This window comes from Vicia villosa, linkage group LG1 (assembly GCF_029867415.1).
Source record: "Vicia villosa cultivar HV-30 ecotype Madison, WI linkage group LG1, Vvil1.0, whole genome shotgun sequence".
NCBI lineage: Eukaryota > Viridiplantae > Streptophyta > Magnoliopsida > Fabales > Fabaceae > Vicia > Vicia villosa.
This window is the reverse complement of record NC_081180.1, coordinates 100,989,864-101,005,377: the sequence shown is the minus strand read 5'-3', so window position 1 is coordinate 101,005,377 and position 15,514 is coordinate 100,989,864. Positions and strand designations below refer to the sequence as shown.

The following is a 15,514-nucleotide window of genomic DNA, read 5'->3' as shown; positions in this document are numbered from 1 at the left end:
ATATTTATTTAACTTTTTTGAGTTTAAGATGGAAAAAAATTGAAAATAAAAAAATTGAAAGTCAATTATGGCTGTGACGTGCTCACGCCAAAGTTGATACAACCAATGTTGAATGTATTGTGCTAAGCACGAGTTTTATTTTTTTGAAAGAATAGGTCAATTCTAGTTCTAGAAATATTTTAAATGTTTGATAAAAAGTGAAAAGGTTTCTAGAACTATGTATATTCTTTATTTATTTGTATTATAATTCTATAAAATGTGCATGAAATTCGTTGGATAGAACAAATTTATTTGTTATGAAAAATAACAAATTTATTATTGAAAGTTTTTTCAGGAATTGAATTTAAAAATTAAAATTAAATTTTTTCAGATTTTTTAGTTTTGCTCTAAAAAATTTGCTATTTATTAGGACTAGTCATATTGGTCACAAGTAATCAGTTAAGTTTACATAACTATAAATTTTAAAAATCTAGGCTTTCGCACGAGTTTCTAACCTACATAATTATATTATCTCACTTCATAATTATAACACATTAATTTTTCTCACTTTAATAAATTTTATGTCGATTCTATTCAATTTTTTTTTAAATATTATATATTAGGGTTTTGCTAACCAATACTTTCAGGGCAATGGTTAAGTATTTCTAGAAAAGAAAATATTTTATAAAAATTTTAATATTTTAATTTCCAAGATATTAAATACGCAAATTATCGAAATAAATTTATTATTTTAAAGTCTTAACCACTGCTCTGAGGGCATTGATTTGCATTTCTCTATATATTAAATTAATATTTAATTATTTATATTTTAATTCACAATTTTTTTATATTTTATTAATTTTTTAAAATATTGAAATATTATTTTATAAATTTAGACATGTATTATATTTAAAAATATATAATTATAAAAATAATATAATATTTAAAAAATATTATATTAAAATAATATAATTTATATTATATTTATAATAAATATTATGAAATTTTTATTTTATATAAAACAATTTTAAAAAAGATAATATGTATAAGGCCATGTAGTCTAAAAATATGTATAAAGTTGAATTCAAATAATAACTTTCTTGTAAAAAAAAAAAAAACTTTAAACTCATATTATAACAAGATTTTTATCCGACTCTAAAAAATCAAAAGTCTATTAAAAATTATTCATTTAAAGTTGGGTTGGTTTGTCTTTAACCAATCCTATATATATAAATATTTATATTGTGGATATTGATTTATATGATTTAGTCAATAGAGTTAGTAGTTAGTTGGTGTAGTAGTTGGTCTTGTCCATGCTTTTTATTATTTTATCAATTTTTGAAGAGATTCCATTTACACCTCTTATGAGTTTTATTTTATTCCATAAATTATTGCTGTCACGAGGGAATGAATATGAATATTAATAATAATATTTTGTTATTTCTTTGTTCATCTCATGAAAGGTAAATTTGTTAGGATAAAAAATTATAAGAATAGATCGTGGTTTAAATTTTACCACATACTTCAGGTTATGAATATATTGTCGTGTGTCCATCAATAATACATCATTTATTTATGTTTTTTTAAAACTAATTTTAACGATTTGCCTTTCATAAGCAAGAAATGGGAAAAATCATATATAATTAATATACATATTTTTTCTGATAAACACTTTGGTGCATTAAGGGCCGTTTGATTGCGTGATATATGTCACAAATCAATATGTAAAACAATATTGAAGGAAAGGATAAGATATGATAAATTAATTTTTAAAATTTGTACTATTTAATTATTTTAATTAAAATTTTATATTAATTTTTGTTTGTTATATTAATTGAATTTGAATCGAGTTAAAAACTAAGACGACCAAATAACAATAATTTACCGATGAATTGCTATAAAATATAAAATCGAATTCTTTATAAAATAAATAAAAAAGGATATTAAAATTTAAAATTAATTTTTTAATAACCAATTTATTCAAAAATATGAATATTAATTTAAGAATTTTAAACAAATTTAATATCATTTCTTTATAAGATGACTGGATTACTTACTTATAATATATAAATTTTAGGTTTAATATTCTTTTTGGTCTTGTATGATGATTTCAAAGTTTATTTTAATCTTTTAATTTTAAAAAAAAAATTCTTATTGGTCTCTTAATTCTTCAAAATATAATTTATTAGTCTTTTTCGTCTAATTAGTGACGAAAATAATTAGAAATTCGTTGTCTAAATTCGTCGCTAATTAGATAAAAAAGATTAATATGGTACATTTTAAAAAATCAAAAGATCAATATGATTTATTTTTTTAAGTTAAGAAACCAAAATGACCCCGATTAATATACGAGACCAAAAGAATATTAAACCTAAATTTTATCTAATAATATTTAGAAGATTTAAGATTTTTTACTTATTTTTTAAAAAATTATATTAATTTTTATAAAATAAAAAATTTATTTTTAAAAAATACAATTGTTTTAAAAGGATAATCTTGTTATTTTAATATAACATTTTTTAAATAACAAGATTATATAAAATAATAAAGGACATCTTAACCCAAAATAGAGATCAACACAAGGATCCAAAAGGAATATAAGCAAGAGCAAAAACCACAAGGAGTGCTTAACAAAAGCAAAGCAATCAATGAAAACAAAACAAGTAAAAAAAACAACAATAGAAAAACTACAATCACCTAATTGGCATGAAAAAAATATCTTTCACCAACCAACAATTAAACTAGGAGTGAAGAGCATGCAAAACAACAAGATTTGATAAAGGTATCCTCCAAAACCACCATTGACAAAAATAGAATTAACTCGAAAAAGGAACAAAGGCTCTCCAAAATTCAACAAGCATATTGAACCACTCAAGCTCTTAATGATTCAGATACTGGATAAGATTCGTCAATCAAACACGAGTGAGTAGTATATTTCTCAACTCCACTAAGATTCATAATGGTTAGTAAAGCATTAGACTCAATAAAGGTCTAATATAATTTTTATTGATATAAAGTCGCGTTCTAAAGGAATATTGCGCGTGTGGATCGAAGAAGTGTGACATATCGTACAAGATAGAAGAACGAGCCTAATGTAGGGCACCACATTCCAAAGTGGTGGAAGAAATAACACACAACCTCATAATTAGTTGAGCAAGGCTAAAACTTTTAAACATGTGATCAATGAAACAAGTTTTTTATCTAATTTTTATCTCTTTCTTGCTCCATTTTACTTTATTTTTATTCGAATCTTATTTATTAATTGAAATACTCTAAAAAGAATACGTACTTAACACTCTTTGAAGGAGTTAAGAAACTCACAGTTGAAGGACAAAGTTCCTTCCTCAATATAATCTCTTATAGAAAATGAAATTACAATTACGAATTCGTTATGGATATGACAAATTATAAATCACATCACTATTAGAAGGATCCACATATATTATTATTTTTTGATTAGTTTCGATGTATATATGTAAAACTTTATCCAAAATATTCAAACATACATAAAATGAGAAACCATACACAATAAGATCATCCATAAGATCTTCAATCAAATTTTTAATAAAATTAGCAAAACTACTAATCGTGCATCGTTGGATAGTGTCTGGAGCATTGAGAAGACCAAAGGACATCCTCATGATGGAAAAATTGTTAAAAGGCATGTGAAACTGGAATTCTATTGGTCCACAAGTGCAATATAAATATGGAAATAACCTGAAAAACCATCAAGAAAACAATAATGCAAATTACCAGCCAACCGTTCGAGCATCGGATCCCCGAATGGTAAAGGAAAACGACCCTTCCTGATTTCTTGGTTTAGTCTCTAGTAGTCAATGCATACCCTCCAAATGTTTTGCACTCTAGAGGTAATAAGCTCATTGGCATCATTTTTAACCAATATTAGTCCAATTTTATTAAGAGCCTCTTGTACATGACTTACCCAATTATTTTCAGAGATGAAGTATGTGATACCATATTGCAAGAGTTTGGTCACCTCTTTTTCTACAAAATCTAAAATAAAGGGAATAAGCTATCTTTGAGATTTGTCTGACTGGTTTTTCCCTATCCCTAAGTAGTAATTAATGCATGCACATTGACAGTTAAATATCAACAATTCCGCCAATGTCCACCCAATTTCCTTCTTGTGTTTCCTCAATAGTTGTAGTAACTTATGTTATTGTTCAAATTCAATTTTAGATGAAATTATTACAAACAAAAAAATTGTGCTCCCTTCTAAAATTTCATATTTCAAATTTTCAGGAATTGAGTCAGGCTCTAAAGCAAGTGGTTTCTCAATGGATGGTAACATTTTGGTAGTACGAACTACATATGTAACATTAAATTTTTCAATAGAAATATCATAAGAAATATCCACCTACAAAAACTCAACATAAATGAGTATCGATACAAACACCAAAAGTATAAGTGTTATCAAAATTAATCAAAGAAAAAATGAATAGAGAGTAAATCATGATATGTTTCATTAGCTAAATTAGCAAGCAATTCTATTTGAAAAAGTGAATGCTCTTCCATGCAGTATTTCATACCATCAAATATGTTAAATTTTAAGATGTAATCACCAAATTACATGGAAAGAGTTTCAACATTAACATCATTTTTTATTTTTACTGCTTTGAAGAACGACGTGTCTAAAATGATAGGTGCCCTACTAGACTTTGTCACTACCTCAATGTCTAGAATGAAGATATCTCTAGGAAATATCAATTCATTAACCTGAACAAGTACGTCTTCCATTATTGTAGTTGGGCGAGCACTGATTCTATTTGTCAACTGAATGATAACACCTCCATTTTATAAAAGGTTCGAAAGCAGGAGTGTTAAAAACATATGTAGGCATAATATTAATGGAAGCACCTAGATCTAGAATGACATTTTAAAACTTATTATCACTTATGGTACACGAAATGGGAAAAGTTCTTGGATCTTTGATTTGTTAGGGCATGGACTCAATGAACGCATAAACATTATGCTACACGTTGACTTTTTCATCCTTCTCTTATGTGTGCACAATTCCTTGAGAAATTTGGTATATTTAGGGAAGTTGCTTAATTGCTTCAAGGAGTTGAATGTTCACTTTCACCTTCCTGAATGTATCTAATATTTCCTTGTCCCTATCTGCCTCATCCATTTTTTTACTCCTAATTATCTTTTGAGGAAAAGGAAGTGGCGTGTAGGTTGTTTTTGCTGAACATCAATAAATTCAGGTGCAACCACTTTTAAGTGATGTGATCAGTGCATCTTGATGCACATTATCCTATATTTTTACTTAAGCATCTATTTACTTTATTTTGGTTATTCTTATGTTTTATCATGTTTTTATATTTTACTTTATTTTTGCCTTTAATTGATTTTCGTACTTAATTTCCAGCTTTAGCAGCTTTCGCGGAAACGATCATAACTGGAGTTCCGGAAATCCGATTGAGGCGTTCTAATAATCGCCGGAAAGCTAAGAGAGAGAGCTACAACTTTCGTGTTGGAGTCGAAGTCAGATTCGGAGTTCATATATTCCAGAATTGCGTTTGAAGCTGCTGCATTATTTTTATTTTAGTTTTGGATCGTTATTTGGGCCTGGATTATGTTTTTGACCTAGTTGGGTTGTAAACAGGTTGTCTTGTTTTTCCCTAATACCCTAGCAGCCGAAACACTGTTCACGTTTTACTATTCACTATCAAAAGAAAAATACGCTTGGCTTTGTACGATCATGAGGAACTAATTTTCCAAGAACAATCTATTGTATTCGGATTCGGCTTCGAGGTCTCTTTATAAATTTCATGTTAATTCGTTTTCCTTTGAAATCTTTCTATAATTTCAATTGATTGCTTAATTTGATTGTTGCTATAGGATAGATTTCTTAAATTCGATTGTTCGTATGGTCTAGAATCATAATCGCGGTAACGTAGCTTTTGCATTATCGCGTTCAATCAAATTGCGTTTGCTTAATTCGTAATAGTATTAATTCGTTTGCTTAATCTGTAATTCAAGAACATACATCATATAATAGATATTGCGCTTGTTAGTGGTTATTATAGTCGAATAGGAACAAACCATTTCGGGAGTGAAATTTTGTAGGGATCGATGATAAATCGGAAGTCGATATAGTAGGTTGGCTCATTTTAGCTTAATTATTAATCACTTAATACTGCATTTTAGCTTATTTGAATCCTAAACCAACCCCCCCAATCGATTTTAATTAGTTGATAATAAACAAGAATCCTTGTGAGACGATATCCGAGTTGTCGTTACCGTTACTACATTACAGTTTTTACAAAACACTCGTTTTTGATCTGTGTGCGACAACGGGTCATGATGGTTTAACATTTTTTCCTAAAATCGAACTAACGACAGCTTAGGAACATTCAAATTTACTATTGTGTAGGCAAGTAGTCGTTTCAATTCTTGAGTCAGCATATGATTAATTAAAGTGGTCAGTTGTATGATCTGTATTTCCAAAATTAAAATGGTGGAGTCTGTTCTTTGTTGAAATCGTACATTTTGGATAGTCATTTGCTTGACAATATCCTTTAGTGAAGGTTTAGATCTACCCATTTGTGGATTTTTTTGGCCACTGCCAAGGGTTTTTTGTGCAAATGAATTTCCATACTTTAAGTTTGAATTTTTTTCTCCAACTAGAATGGTACCAGTTAGTGGATAAATCATGATTTTTATACCAGTCATAGTTATTTGTTGGGTTGAGGATTGTATATATTTGCTGCATATGCTTGTGAAAAATCAATATTTCGAGAATCCTCTTGCAAGGTAGAACATGAATATGTTGGACGCTTAAGAGAAGTGCAAATTCCACAAATTCTCTTTATTTGAGCTTTTTCTAATGCCAGCTATTTTACCAATGAATTAAGTTCATCAATTTTTTTTCTAGATTTTTGTGAGAAGTAGAAGAAGTTTGAATCTCATTCATTCCTCTTGTCAATACCACTGAATTGTTTCTGGATGTGAATTGCTGAAAGTTAAGGGACATATTCACAATCAAGACTTTTACCACTTCTAGAGTCTTATCCACAAGTACTCTTCCACTAGCAACATCTAAAATGTTTATATCCATAGGTAGTGAGCCCTCATCGAAATATTAGATGAGAAATTGTATACTAATCTAGTGTTAAGGATAACTAGACACTAATTTCTTGAATCTCCTAATAGTCATTCAAGGATTCCCTGTAAACATTCCTAATTGAAGCAACTCTTGAGATAGAATAATGTTTCTAGAAACACATTCTTCAAATCTTTCCAGCTTGTAACAAACTTTGGTTCAAAATAGTATAACCAATGTTTCATAGCACCTTGAAGTGAGAATGAAAAAACTTTCTGCTTGATATGGTCCTCTGTTACTCTTTCTGGGTCCAGTGGTGTAAAATCCAGTACCAGGAATTCATTCAAGTGTTTATTAGGATTCTTACATAAGACCACTAAAATTTGATAACAAGTGTATTAGGATTCGTGATATTTAATATACAATGCATTTTAAGTTACATTAGGTGCAACAAATCATCTTAATGTTCCTAGAGTTTCAGCCATTTTATGATCTCTAAATTCACATTCAGAATCAAATAAATAATGACTGGAAACATAATCACTTTCACTATCACTAATGTGTGCACTAGTACTAGTTTTATTAAGTCTATGAACGAATGAAACGTTTTACTTATTTCAGGATCAGTGAATGCAGACAAAAGGAACTGGACCTAGTGCAATATGAGAAGAAAACAATGAAGCACGACAAGTCTAATAATTGCAACAATGTACCTATTACTAAAATTAAAGTAGAAGATAAAAAAATGATTAAAATAAAAAGTAAAAATATAAAATGTCACCAAAATTATCTAAAACTCAAATAAAATCACACAATTTCAAATTTTTTCTAGAATGACACGCCATTATTTTTTAAGCAAAAATTAAAAAGAGGACCAAATATATTTGAAAATGTTGGATCACGATTTTAACAAGTTTGCCACAGAAGAAATTACCGGGTCGAGTCGCGGATCGGTACGCTTTCTTTAAGACGTTTCGCGGTACTGCCAAAATTATGCAAAGCAGCTCTTAATAACCACGTCGCCTCACGTCGCCTCCAGGATAAAACAACCCAGTTCTATACTATACGATTACTACCTGCACGGTAGATAATCGGTCTAGAAATACACCCTCAGATGGTACTAGGACCATTCAGATATGGTAAATACCGTCTTAGTATCAGGTATAAACCAGTCGTAATAATTTCTCTTCTCTAAAGACAATCCAAGAAAAAAAATTATACTTGATAATTTCTCAACTCAAACGAGGAGAAATTAACATTATTCTCTAAGGAGAATTCAAGAAGGTACTCGGAAAATTCAACGAGTAGAAAGAAAGGGGGAGGAGTTAGCGCTTCAACAATTCGAAAGACGCGGAGTTATGAGAGTGAGGAAGGAAAAACTCAAAATAAGTTTTTGGTGTGTTTTGGAATGAAACAAATGACTTCCTTATATAATGAAGTAAAGTAGCCAAGATTTCTAATCTAAGCGATGTGGGACTAAGAAATTTTTCCAACTAACATACAATGTGGGACTTGACTTAATGAACTTTTTCAATTCATCTCCCTATATTGGAATATATACATAATGTTCCAACAGAAAATAAAATGGGATAGATTTTATGAATGAACTAAAAAAGAATCGAAACTATAATTTAAACCGATAAATTAATATTTTTATATATAAATAGAATTTTTTAAGTTGTAAGCTCTGTTAAGTAAAAATAGCGAGTTGGTGATAAGCTAACTTATAGCTTATGACTGATGATTGATAGCTTATAGTTTATAGTCGATGGATGATGACTTATAGTTAATAAGCTAGTTGAACTGTTTGGTAAAATTAGTGGCTCAATTAGTTAATAAGTTAAAATGACCTAAAAGACATTTAATATATAATTATTTTATTTTAAATTAAACTATAAACTATAAGCTAAAACGATGTTTGATAAATAAGTTATAAAATAATAAAATAAACTATAAACTCGTGATGAAAAGATTGTTATCAAACATGTCTTTTATTGTGATATGAGTTTATAAACTATAAAACATAAGCTATAAACTCAAAACTTGTCTTGCCAAACAGGGTCATAGTAGATTAATAAAACCACATCGTTATAAAAGAAAGGGTTAAATATATTGTTTGTCCTTATAAATATCTCAACTTTGACTTTTAATCTCTTTAAAAAAATAGAATTTTAGTCATTATAAAATTACTTTTGTACGCCGTTTTAGTCCATGTAAAAGGACTAAAACTACGTACAAAAATAATTTATAGAAACTAAAAATCGACTTTTTTTCTAAAGGAATTAAAAGTCATTTTAATAATTTTATAGGTACTAAAATGGAGTTACAACATAGACACCACATGAAAGATACGACATAGACACCACAAACATATTTATGACATTAGATAAAAGAATATATTATCTTGAAAATCATTGTATTCAATGTCTTGAAAATAAAAATAAATAATTTATTTAAAGAATATTTATTTTATTTAAAACCTTTAAAAAGTAACACCCTTGTAAAATAATCATCCTATAATGTTGACGGTGTCGTATATCCTTTATTTTATGTCCACTTATACTTCCTATGTGGCATGAATAGTCCACTCGGACTGATTTACTTTTCATGTAATAGAGTTGGCGACTATGTAAACTGGTGATGCTTCAACAAACTATATACAGTGTGGTGGGAGATACAATAGCCTATATAAATTGCATACTATATAAATAAACAACATACATATTGTAAAATATTCAAAAACATTAAAAAAATAAATGAAAATCACCTGAAATATGAAAACAAAAAGTAAATATAGAATTTTTCTTCTCAAATCAAAGGAATTCTTGCATTTGCAATGTTGCTAATGTCAGATCTAAGTGGCACACAAGAATGAAAGTAAAGAAGAAAAACACTACAAACACTCTATTTTCAAGACTCTAACGATCACTCTCTTATTTACTGAAACCAGTGTAGGTCTCACCACTTTATATTGGACTCATTTACAAAATGTGAGACCAAATGTTAAAAAGTGTTGAAAAAAAGATTGTTCTTAGCACTCTTCAACAACAAAAGATGATTTCATTCATTCATTCATTCATTAATGTGTTATAAGACCATCAGAAGGATGTGTATAGCTAGACCACTTGAACTTATACAGCAACAGCAGTGCAAGTTGTGTCCATATGCATCTGCTTCATTGCTTATCATAACTAAAAGGCGCAATAAATGAGTGCAGTACATATACCTCTCTGATTTTAATCAAATCAGAAAAATGAAAGGGAAAAATACTGCATATCACTCAACAAACTACATGTCATGAAACACCCATGTCAGTTCAAAAAGAATTGATACTAGTTTATTCAGTGTGATGCAGGGAAAGATAGTAAGTTGTTCTTCAAGTCATGTCTGGTTGAGGTCAAAGCATAAAACTACCTTAGTCCTAAAGATCACATAGATGGGTCAAAATAGCTTCTTGTAGTACAAGGTACATGTAGATGCAATTTTCAGACACAATACTCACACCCTTCAGGAAGGCCCTCAATGATAAATCATGCAACAGCCAATTCTAAGTTATCTATTACTGAGAGAAGTGTTTACAATTACAATGAACTACACTATAAAATTTTGTATTATTGGTATTATATGCATAACTGAAAAACAAACCATCTTGATCGTATCTATAGGTTTTTCTTGAGACTGGATGTGGAAAAGGATGATCTCGATTTTTGATTGGGCTTTCTTGTTTTGTTGCCATCTGGATTGGAACTTCTAATAATGAAAAGAAAAGTCTCAACAAGCATGGCACCCACCAACCCAAGAATTCCTCCAGCAGCATTCTGAAAACATAGATAAGAAAGAGATGAGAATTCAATGTAAAGAGGGGATGCGAGCAATCTATATGGTATGCTATAATTTGGACTATTTGGTGGTCTCGTAAGTAGAAGGCGTTCAACATAGTTTCTTAGGATGTGGATAAATTGAAAGCTTGGAGTTGGCTTCTTGAGAGGCTATCTGGTTTTAGATACTGTGTTTCATCTTCGTTGACAAATAGTCTAATACTGATGCTTGTTTAGGTGTTTATGAAAATTTCAGCATATAGTTTAATATGTTAGATATTATTTTTGTTCTTTGGTGTTTATGAAACTTTTTTAGCTTATAGAAAAATGTAATGTAAAACAGATTTTAGACAATACCATGGCAGGACTGTGATCAAACAGAGCTCTAAATGCTGCAAATCCAACAAGATAGCCAGTAAACATTGTAACAATAACATGCAAACCTGGAAAAAAATCAAGAAACAAAATCAAATAAAAAATTGAGAGGGGAAAAACATCTCCTACCAGAGGCAATGCAGGCATAATAAACCGCTTCTGTATGACAACGGAGAAACCAAATCCGGTGGCAAGTCGCACACCTAGAAACTAGAGAGGGGGAAAACTCCGTATATATTTGTAATATGAATTCAGTTTATTTACTTTGTCATAATAGAAAATATTAAAGGGACTATGTCTTCAGTTATATCAATACTCACAATCAATGGGGAAAGTGGATAAATATCATCATAACGGTAAGCTTATTAAGTTATCCAAATATAGGTATAACTATCAAAAATGAACTAAAAAAGCAAAACTGCAACAGTGAATTTAAATGATATTCAAGTGTTAGAGCATCCTGCTCCTACATATAACATAACAAGAACTGTAAATCTGTTATAGCACAAAGATAACTAACATAATCCAACAGTACCACCAATATGCTAAAATAAAGTAAAATGTTTACAATCTCATTACCAATGCCAGGCATGAAGTGTCTTATCCTCAATGCATGAAGATGGTCATCAAGGATGAAATGCAATAAAACGCAATGACCGCTTGTCACATCCAATTCCACATACATGTTTTATTTTCTTTCTATTTCATTACAAATATCACGTTTCCATGTTAAGTTCAATTAAGAATTTCATATGAACAAATAAACTCCATTACCATGAAAACACCCAATAAAACAAAACAGTTGACAACATTTGAATTAAAATTTTGCAGCCGCACTAATACTAATAACTGTTGAAAACAAACCAAAAAAAAAACCTGTGACCAAACTGCATTACAATGTATGGCACACTTGGTTTCGCAACAAAGTAAGGTACTAAAAAATAAGGTCATTGAACAAAACAAGCTACTCAATCCAGCAATGTCTAAGCTCATCCAGTAACTTGCTCAATTTGGAGCAAGATCTTGTCCGCATCATTATGACTCTCGTATGATTCGATAACGAAATCCAATATCTAAATTATTAATGTTGAGGTTTTAGAGTTTTAGATAAAGGAGGGAAAAGAAGAAGAAAAATTGAATCGTTTTTATGGTTTAATGTGATTTGATACAAAAGACTAAGTTATTCTAGAATAAGAGCAAGATATGATAATTGATAAGATACTTTTCATATCATCTAACTCGTATATTTTTCTTTTGCAGCCATTAAAGGCATTTCAATACTAGTGTGATTTCAGCTTCAGAGAAGATTCATACTATAATTGAAGAGGTCAGTTATCTGTCCATGCAATCTCTCGATCTCATGAAATATATGGCTATAATGATCTTTTTCCAATTTGTTTCTTTAAAAGTGTATTATGTTAGTGGTGGTGACTTGTTTGATATTACTTTACATCACAAACTATGGTTGACATATTTTCTTGTGTTTGATAACACACAGTTAGGAGTCGAAATCTTTATTCCCACTTCATATCTCTTCCATTGGCCATACTTCCCTAGTTAGTTTCTAAACTAATCAATTTGCAAAACACGATTTTGGGAAATGATGATTCTTGCATAGATGAGAATCTTGACACTGACTCCAATGAGGCTGAGGATACTACTTATAACAAAGGGGATCAACGGTCAAAAGAAATTACTGATGTTGCAGTTGAACTTAAAGTTGATGATGGCAGTAAATCAGTTAAACTTAATAATACTAGCATACCACTAGTCAGTTACGCACCTAAAGCATTTAAGGCTTCCACTTCATCTAGTATGGGAACAATTTGTTTTTCAAGGTTTTAAATGCGTAAAAGATTGTGAAATGATCTCCATCGTGTAATCAACTCAGCAGCCGCACTAATACTAATAACTATTGAAAACATACAAAAAATCTTTTGCAATGTATCGCACACTTGGTTCAGCAAATGAGTAAGGTACTAAAAAATAAGGTCATTGAGCAAAACAAGCTACTCAATCCAGCAATGTCCAAGCTCAATGAGTAACTTCACAAACCAAAGCTTCAAAGATACTCAAATGACTCATATTTTTTTAGTGATAAGTCAAGCAGGCTACTAATGAAAGAGCCTTTTTCATTTTACCAATAACTAACTACACACAAAACTTGATTGATATGTTAAATGCTCATTCATAGTAAATAGATAGAAGTGAAGAAGAATTTACCAAATCCTAATTGATCCTTGTAAGAAGAGAAAGGCTCCTGAACATCTTCCTTTGGTGCAATATCCTTAACAAGCTCCTTATATGCTTTCCTCTCAGCTAAATCTTCCAACTTTTTTAGCCTCGCTTTCAATTCTTCACTCTAGAATCAACTTAAAAAAAGTCACTTTCAGAATTTCAATAACAATTTAATTATATCTCAAGAACAAATTTTGAAATTAGAAAAATAAAATAAAATCTGAAAATTAATTTCCGTATATGAGAATTATGAAAAACAAAAAGGGTAATGAAATTAGGGTTTGACCTTTTCTCTGGGTTTAGGGCTTGAGAAGAGGAAACCGGTACCGGATAAGAGTGGGGTCAATTCGGGTCTGGTGGATGGATCAGAGGCGATCCAGACAGCGCGAAATGGCTCGTACGGTATTTGGGATTGGAGGAGGAGATCGGAGGAAGTTTGGCGGAGTTGAGAGGAGAGAGTAGGGTCGTTGGAGGCTCCGGAAAGGAAAACCCGAATGGAATTGGTGGTGGATAGGACCAACCCGACCCGGTTGGAGGTGTTTTCAGTAGGCATTAGTGGTTTCTCTGTAAGTGATGATGATGAGACGCAGCGGTTTTTCAGAAGCGGAATTGTGTGAAAAATCGCAGAGAGATCAAAAGCGTTTGATCCAAACACGGAAATGGAGATGTGTTTTGAAAATCTGCAAGTGATGACGATGATTAAACGCAGCGGTTCTGCTAGTATAGATGATATAGTATTAGATTACAATTTATATTTAATTATTAGGATTGAATGCCAATCTAACAACATTTAAATCTTTAAACCTTATACCTCTATTTAAACCTTAAACCTTATTTTCCGGTCTAGTTTTAATTATTATGAGCAGTGTTTTAAAAAACAGATCGGACATTAAACACGTGAGGGTATTAGATCACTGGTTTATTCGTTGAATCATTGAGTCATTGGTTGAACTGCATACTAAACCGGGTTAAACCGGATAATTCAGTTGAATAGACCAGTCATTATAACAAAATTATATAGGTATAAAATATGTCGAACCGGATGATTCAATCTCTACAAAATATAACTAACACTTAAATTTTTTGAAAATCTCATACAATAAATAAATTCACAAGTTTATAATTTAAATTCAAATTTTACACATAGGTATCACACACAATAAAATAGTACATAATTATAAAATATAATTGCAAACAAAAGTTTAATCGCAATATAATCTAATTGAATAATTTATAACAAAATAATTCCATTGTCTACTAAATTTAATTTCAATAAAAAAAATTGTTTCAATGTTGGGATCACCTTCTTCAATATCAAAATTATCTGATATTATCTGTAAAAAAATCAACTGCATCTGGAACAATTTTTTTATTTTTTATTTTATTTTTTATTTTTTTTATTTTTTATTTTTATTTTTCATTAAAATAGTCAAAACAACGTTGTTTTAATTTTTTAAAATTAAAAAATTAAAAAAAATAATAAATGCATTTAAACCGTCGGTTCACAAAAACTGCCGGTTTTCCCAATTTTAGAGGTTTACACCGGTTTTGACCGGTTCACACCTGTTCAATGACATTCCCGATCCAGCTATTGAACCAGACCGGTTACCTGGCTGGTTTCCGATTCGACTGGTCCGATCGGCCAGTCCAATTTTTAAAACACTGATTATGGGAATATTCAACTTTTGTTAATAAAAACCGAATATTATGATCAAACTATAGAAGTAGAGATGTAAAAGAGAGTGTGGTAGTAACTTATTTCACTGGGATAAATGTTGCATTTTTCATTGAACTCGTAGTGTGCTATTTATACATTGTGATGGTAGATGAAATAGTTTAAGTTACTATGCTAAGTTGACAATTTTGTAGATAAAAGATTTTCACTATTTACAATATATTTCAAAATAGTAATAATAATAATTGATTATTATTAGAACATTCCCCCTTTTGAAATATTTGTCATGGTGCTCCGTTGAAGTCTTGTTGAGAAGAATCATATGGGAACATAAGTTGTCTCGTTAAAAATCCTATTAGG

The 15,514-nt window shown here is 29.9% G+C and overlaps 1 protein-coding gene across 1 annotated transcript; it reads right to left on the bottom strand.

Annotated features, from left to right (window-relative positions):
- Positions 1-10,439: 10,439 nt before the first annotated feature.
- Positions 10,440-14,242, bottom strand: LOC131643719 (uncharacterized). The gene is made up of 4 exons (XM_058914020.1): positions 13,766-14,242; positions 13,465-13,603; positions 11,224-11,309; positions 10,440-10,866 (listed from the first exon to the last, which is right to left on the bottom strand). The coding sequence occupies exons 1-4, from the start codon at positions 14,030-14,032 to the stop codon at positions 10,708-10,710; spliced, it is 651 nt and encodes a 216-aa protein (XP_058770003.1). The 5' UTR covers positions 14,033-14,242; the 3' UTR covers positions 10,440-10,707.
- Between the last annotated feature and the right edge of the window lie 1,272 nt (positions 14,243-15,514).

What these genes read in the sequence shown, in the direction of transcription:
- LOC131643719 (XM_058914020.1), bottom strand. Translation starts at nt 14,032, where the DNA reads ATGCCTACTGAAAACACCTCCAACCGGGTCGGGTTGGTCCTATCCACC. An exon ending in GCCCTAAACCCAGAGAAAAG is followed by an intron (nt 13,604 to 13,765) that starts GTCAAACCCTAA and finishes AGTTGATTCTAG; the next exon opens with AGTGAAGAATTGAAAGCGAG. An exon ending in CAAGGATCAATTAGGATTTG is followed by an intron (nt 11,310 to 13,464) that starts GTAAATTCTTCT and finishes ATTTTTTTCCAG; the next exon opens with GTTTGCATGTTATTGTTACA.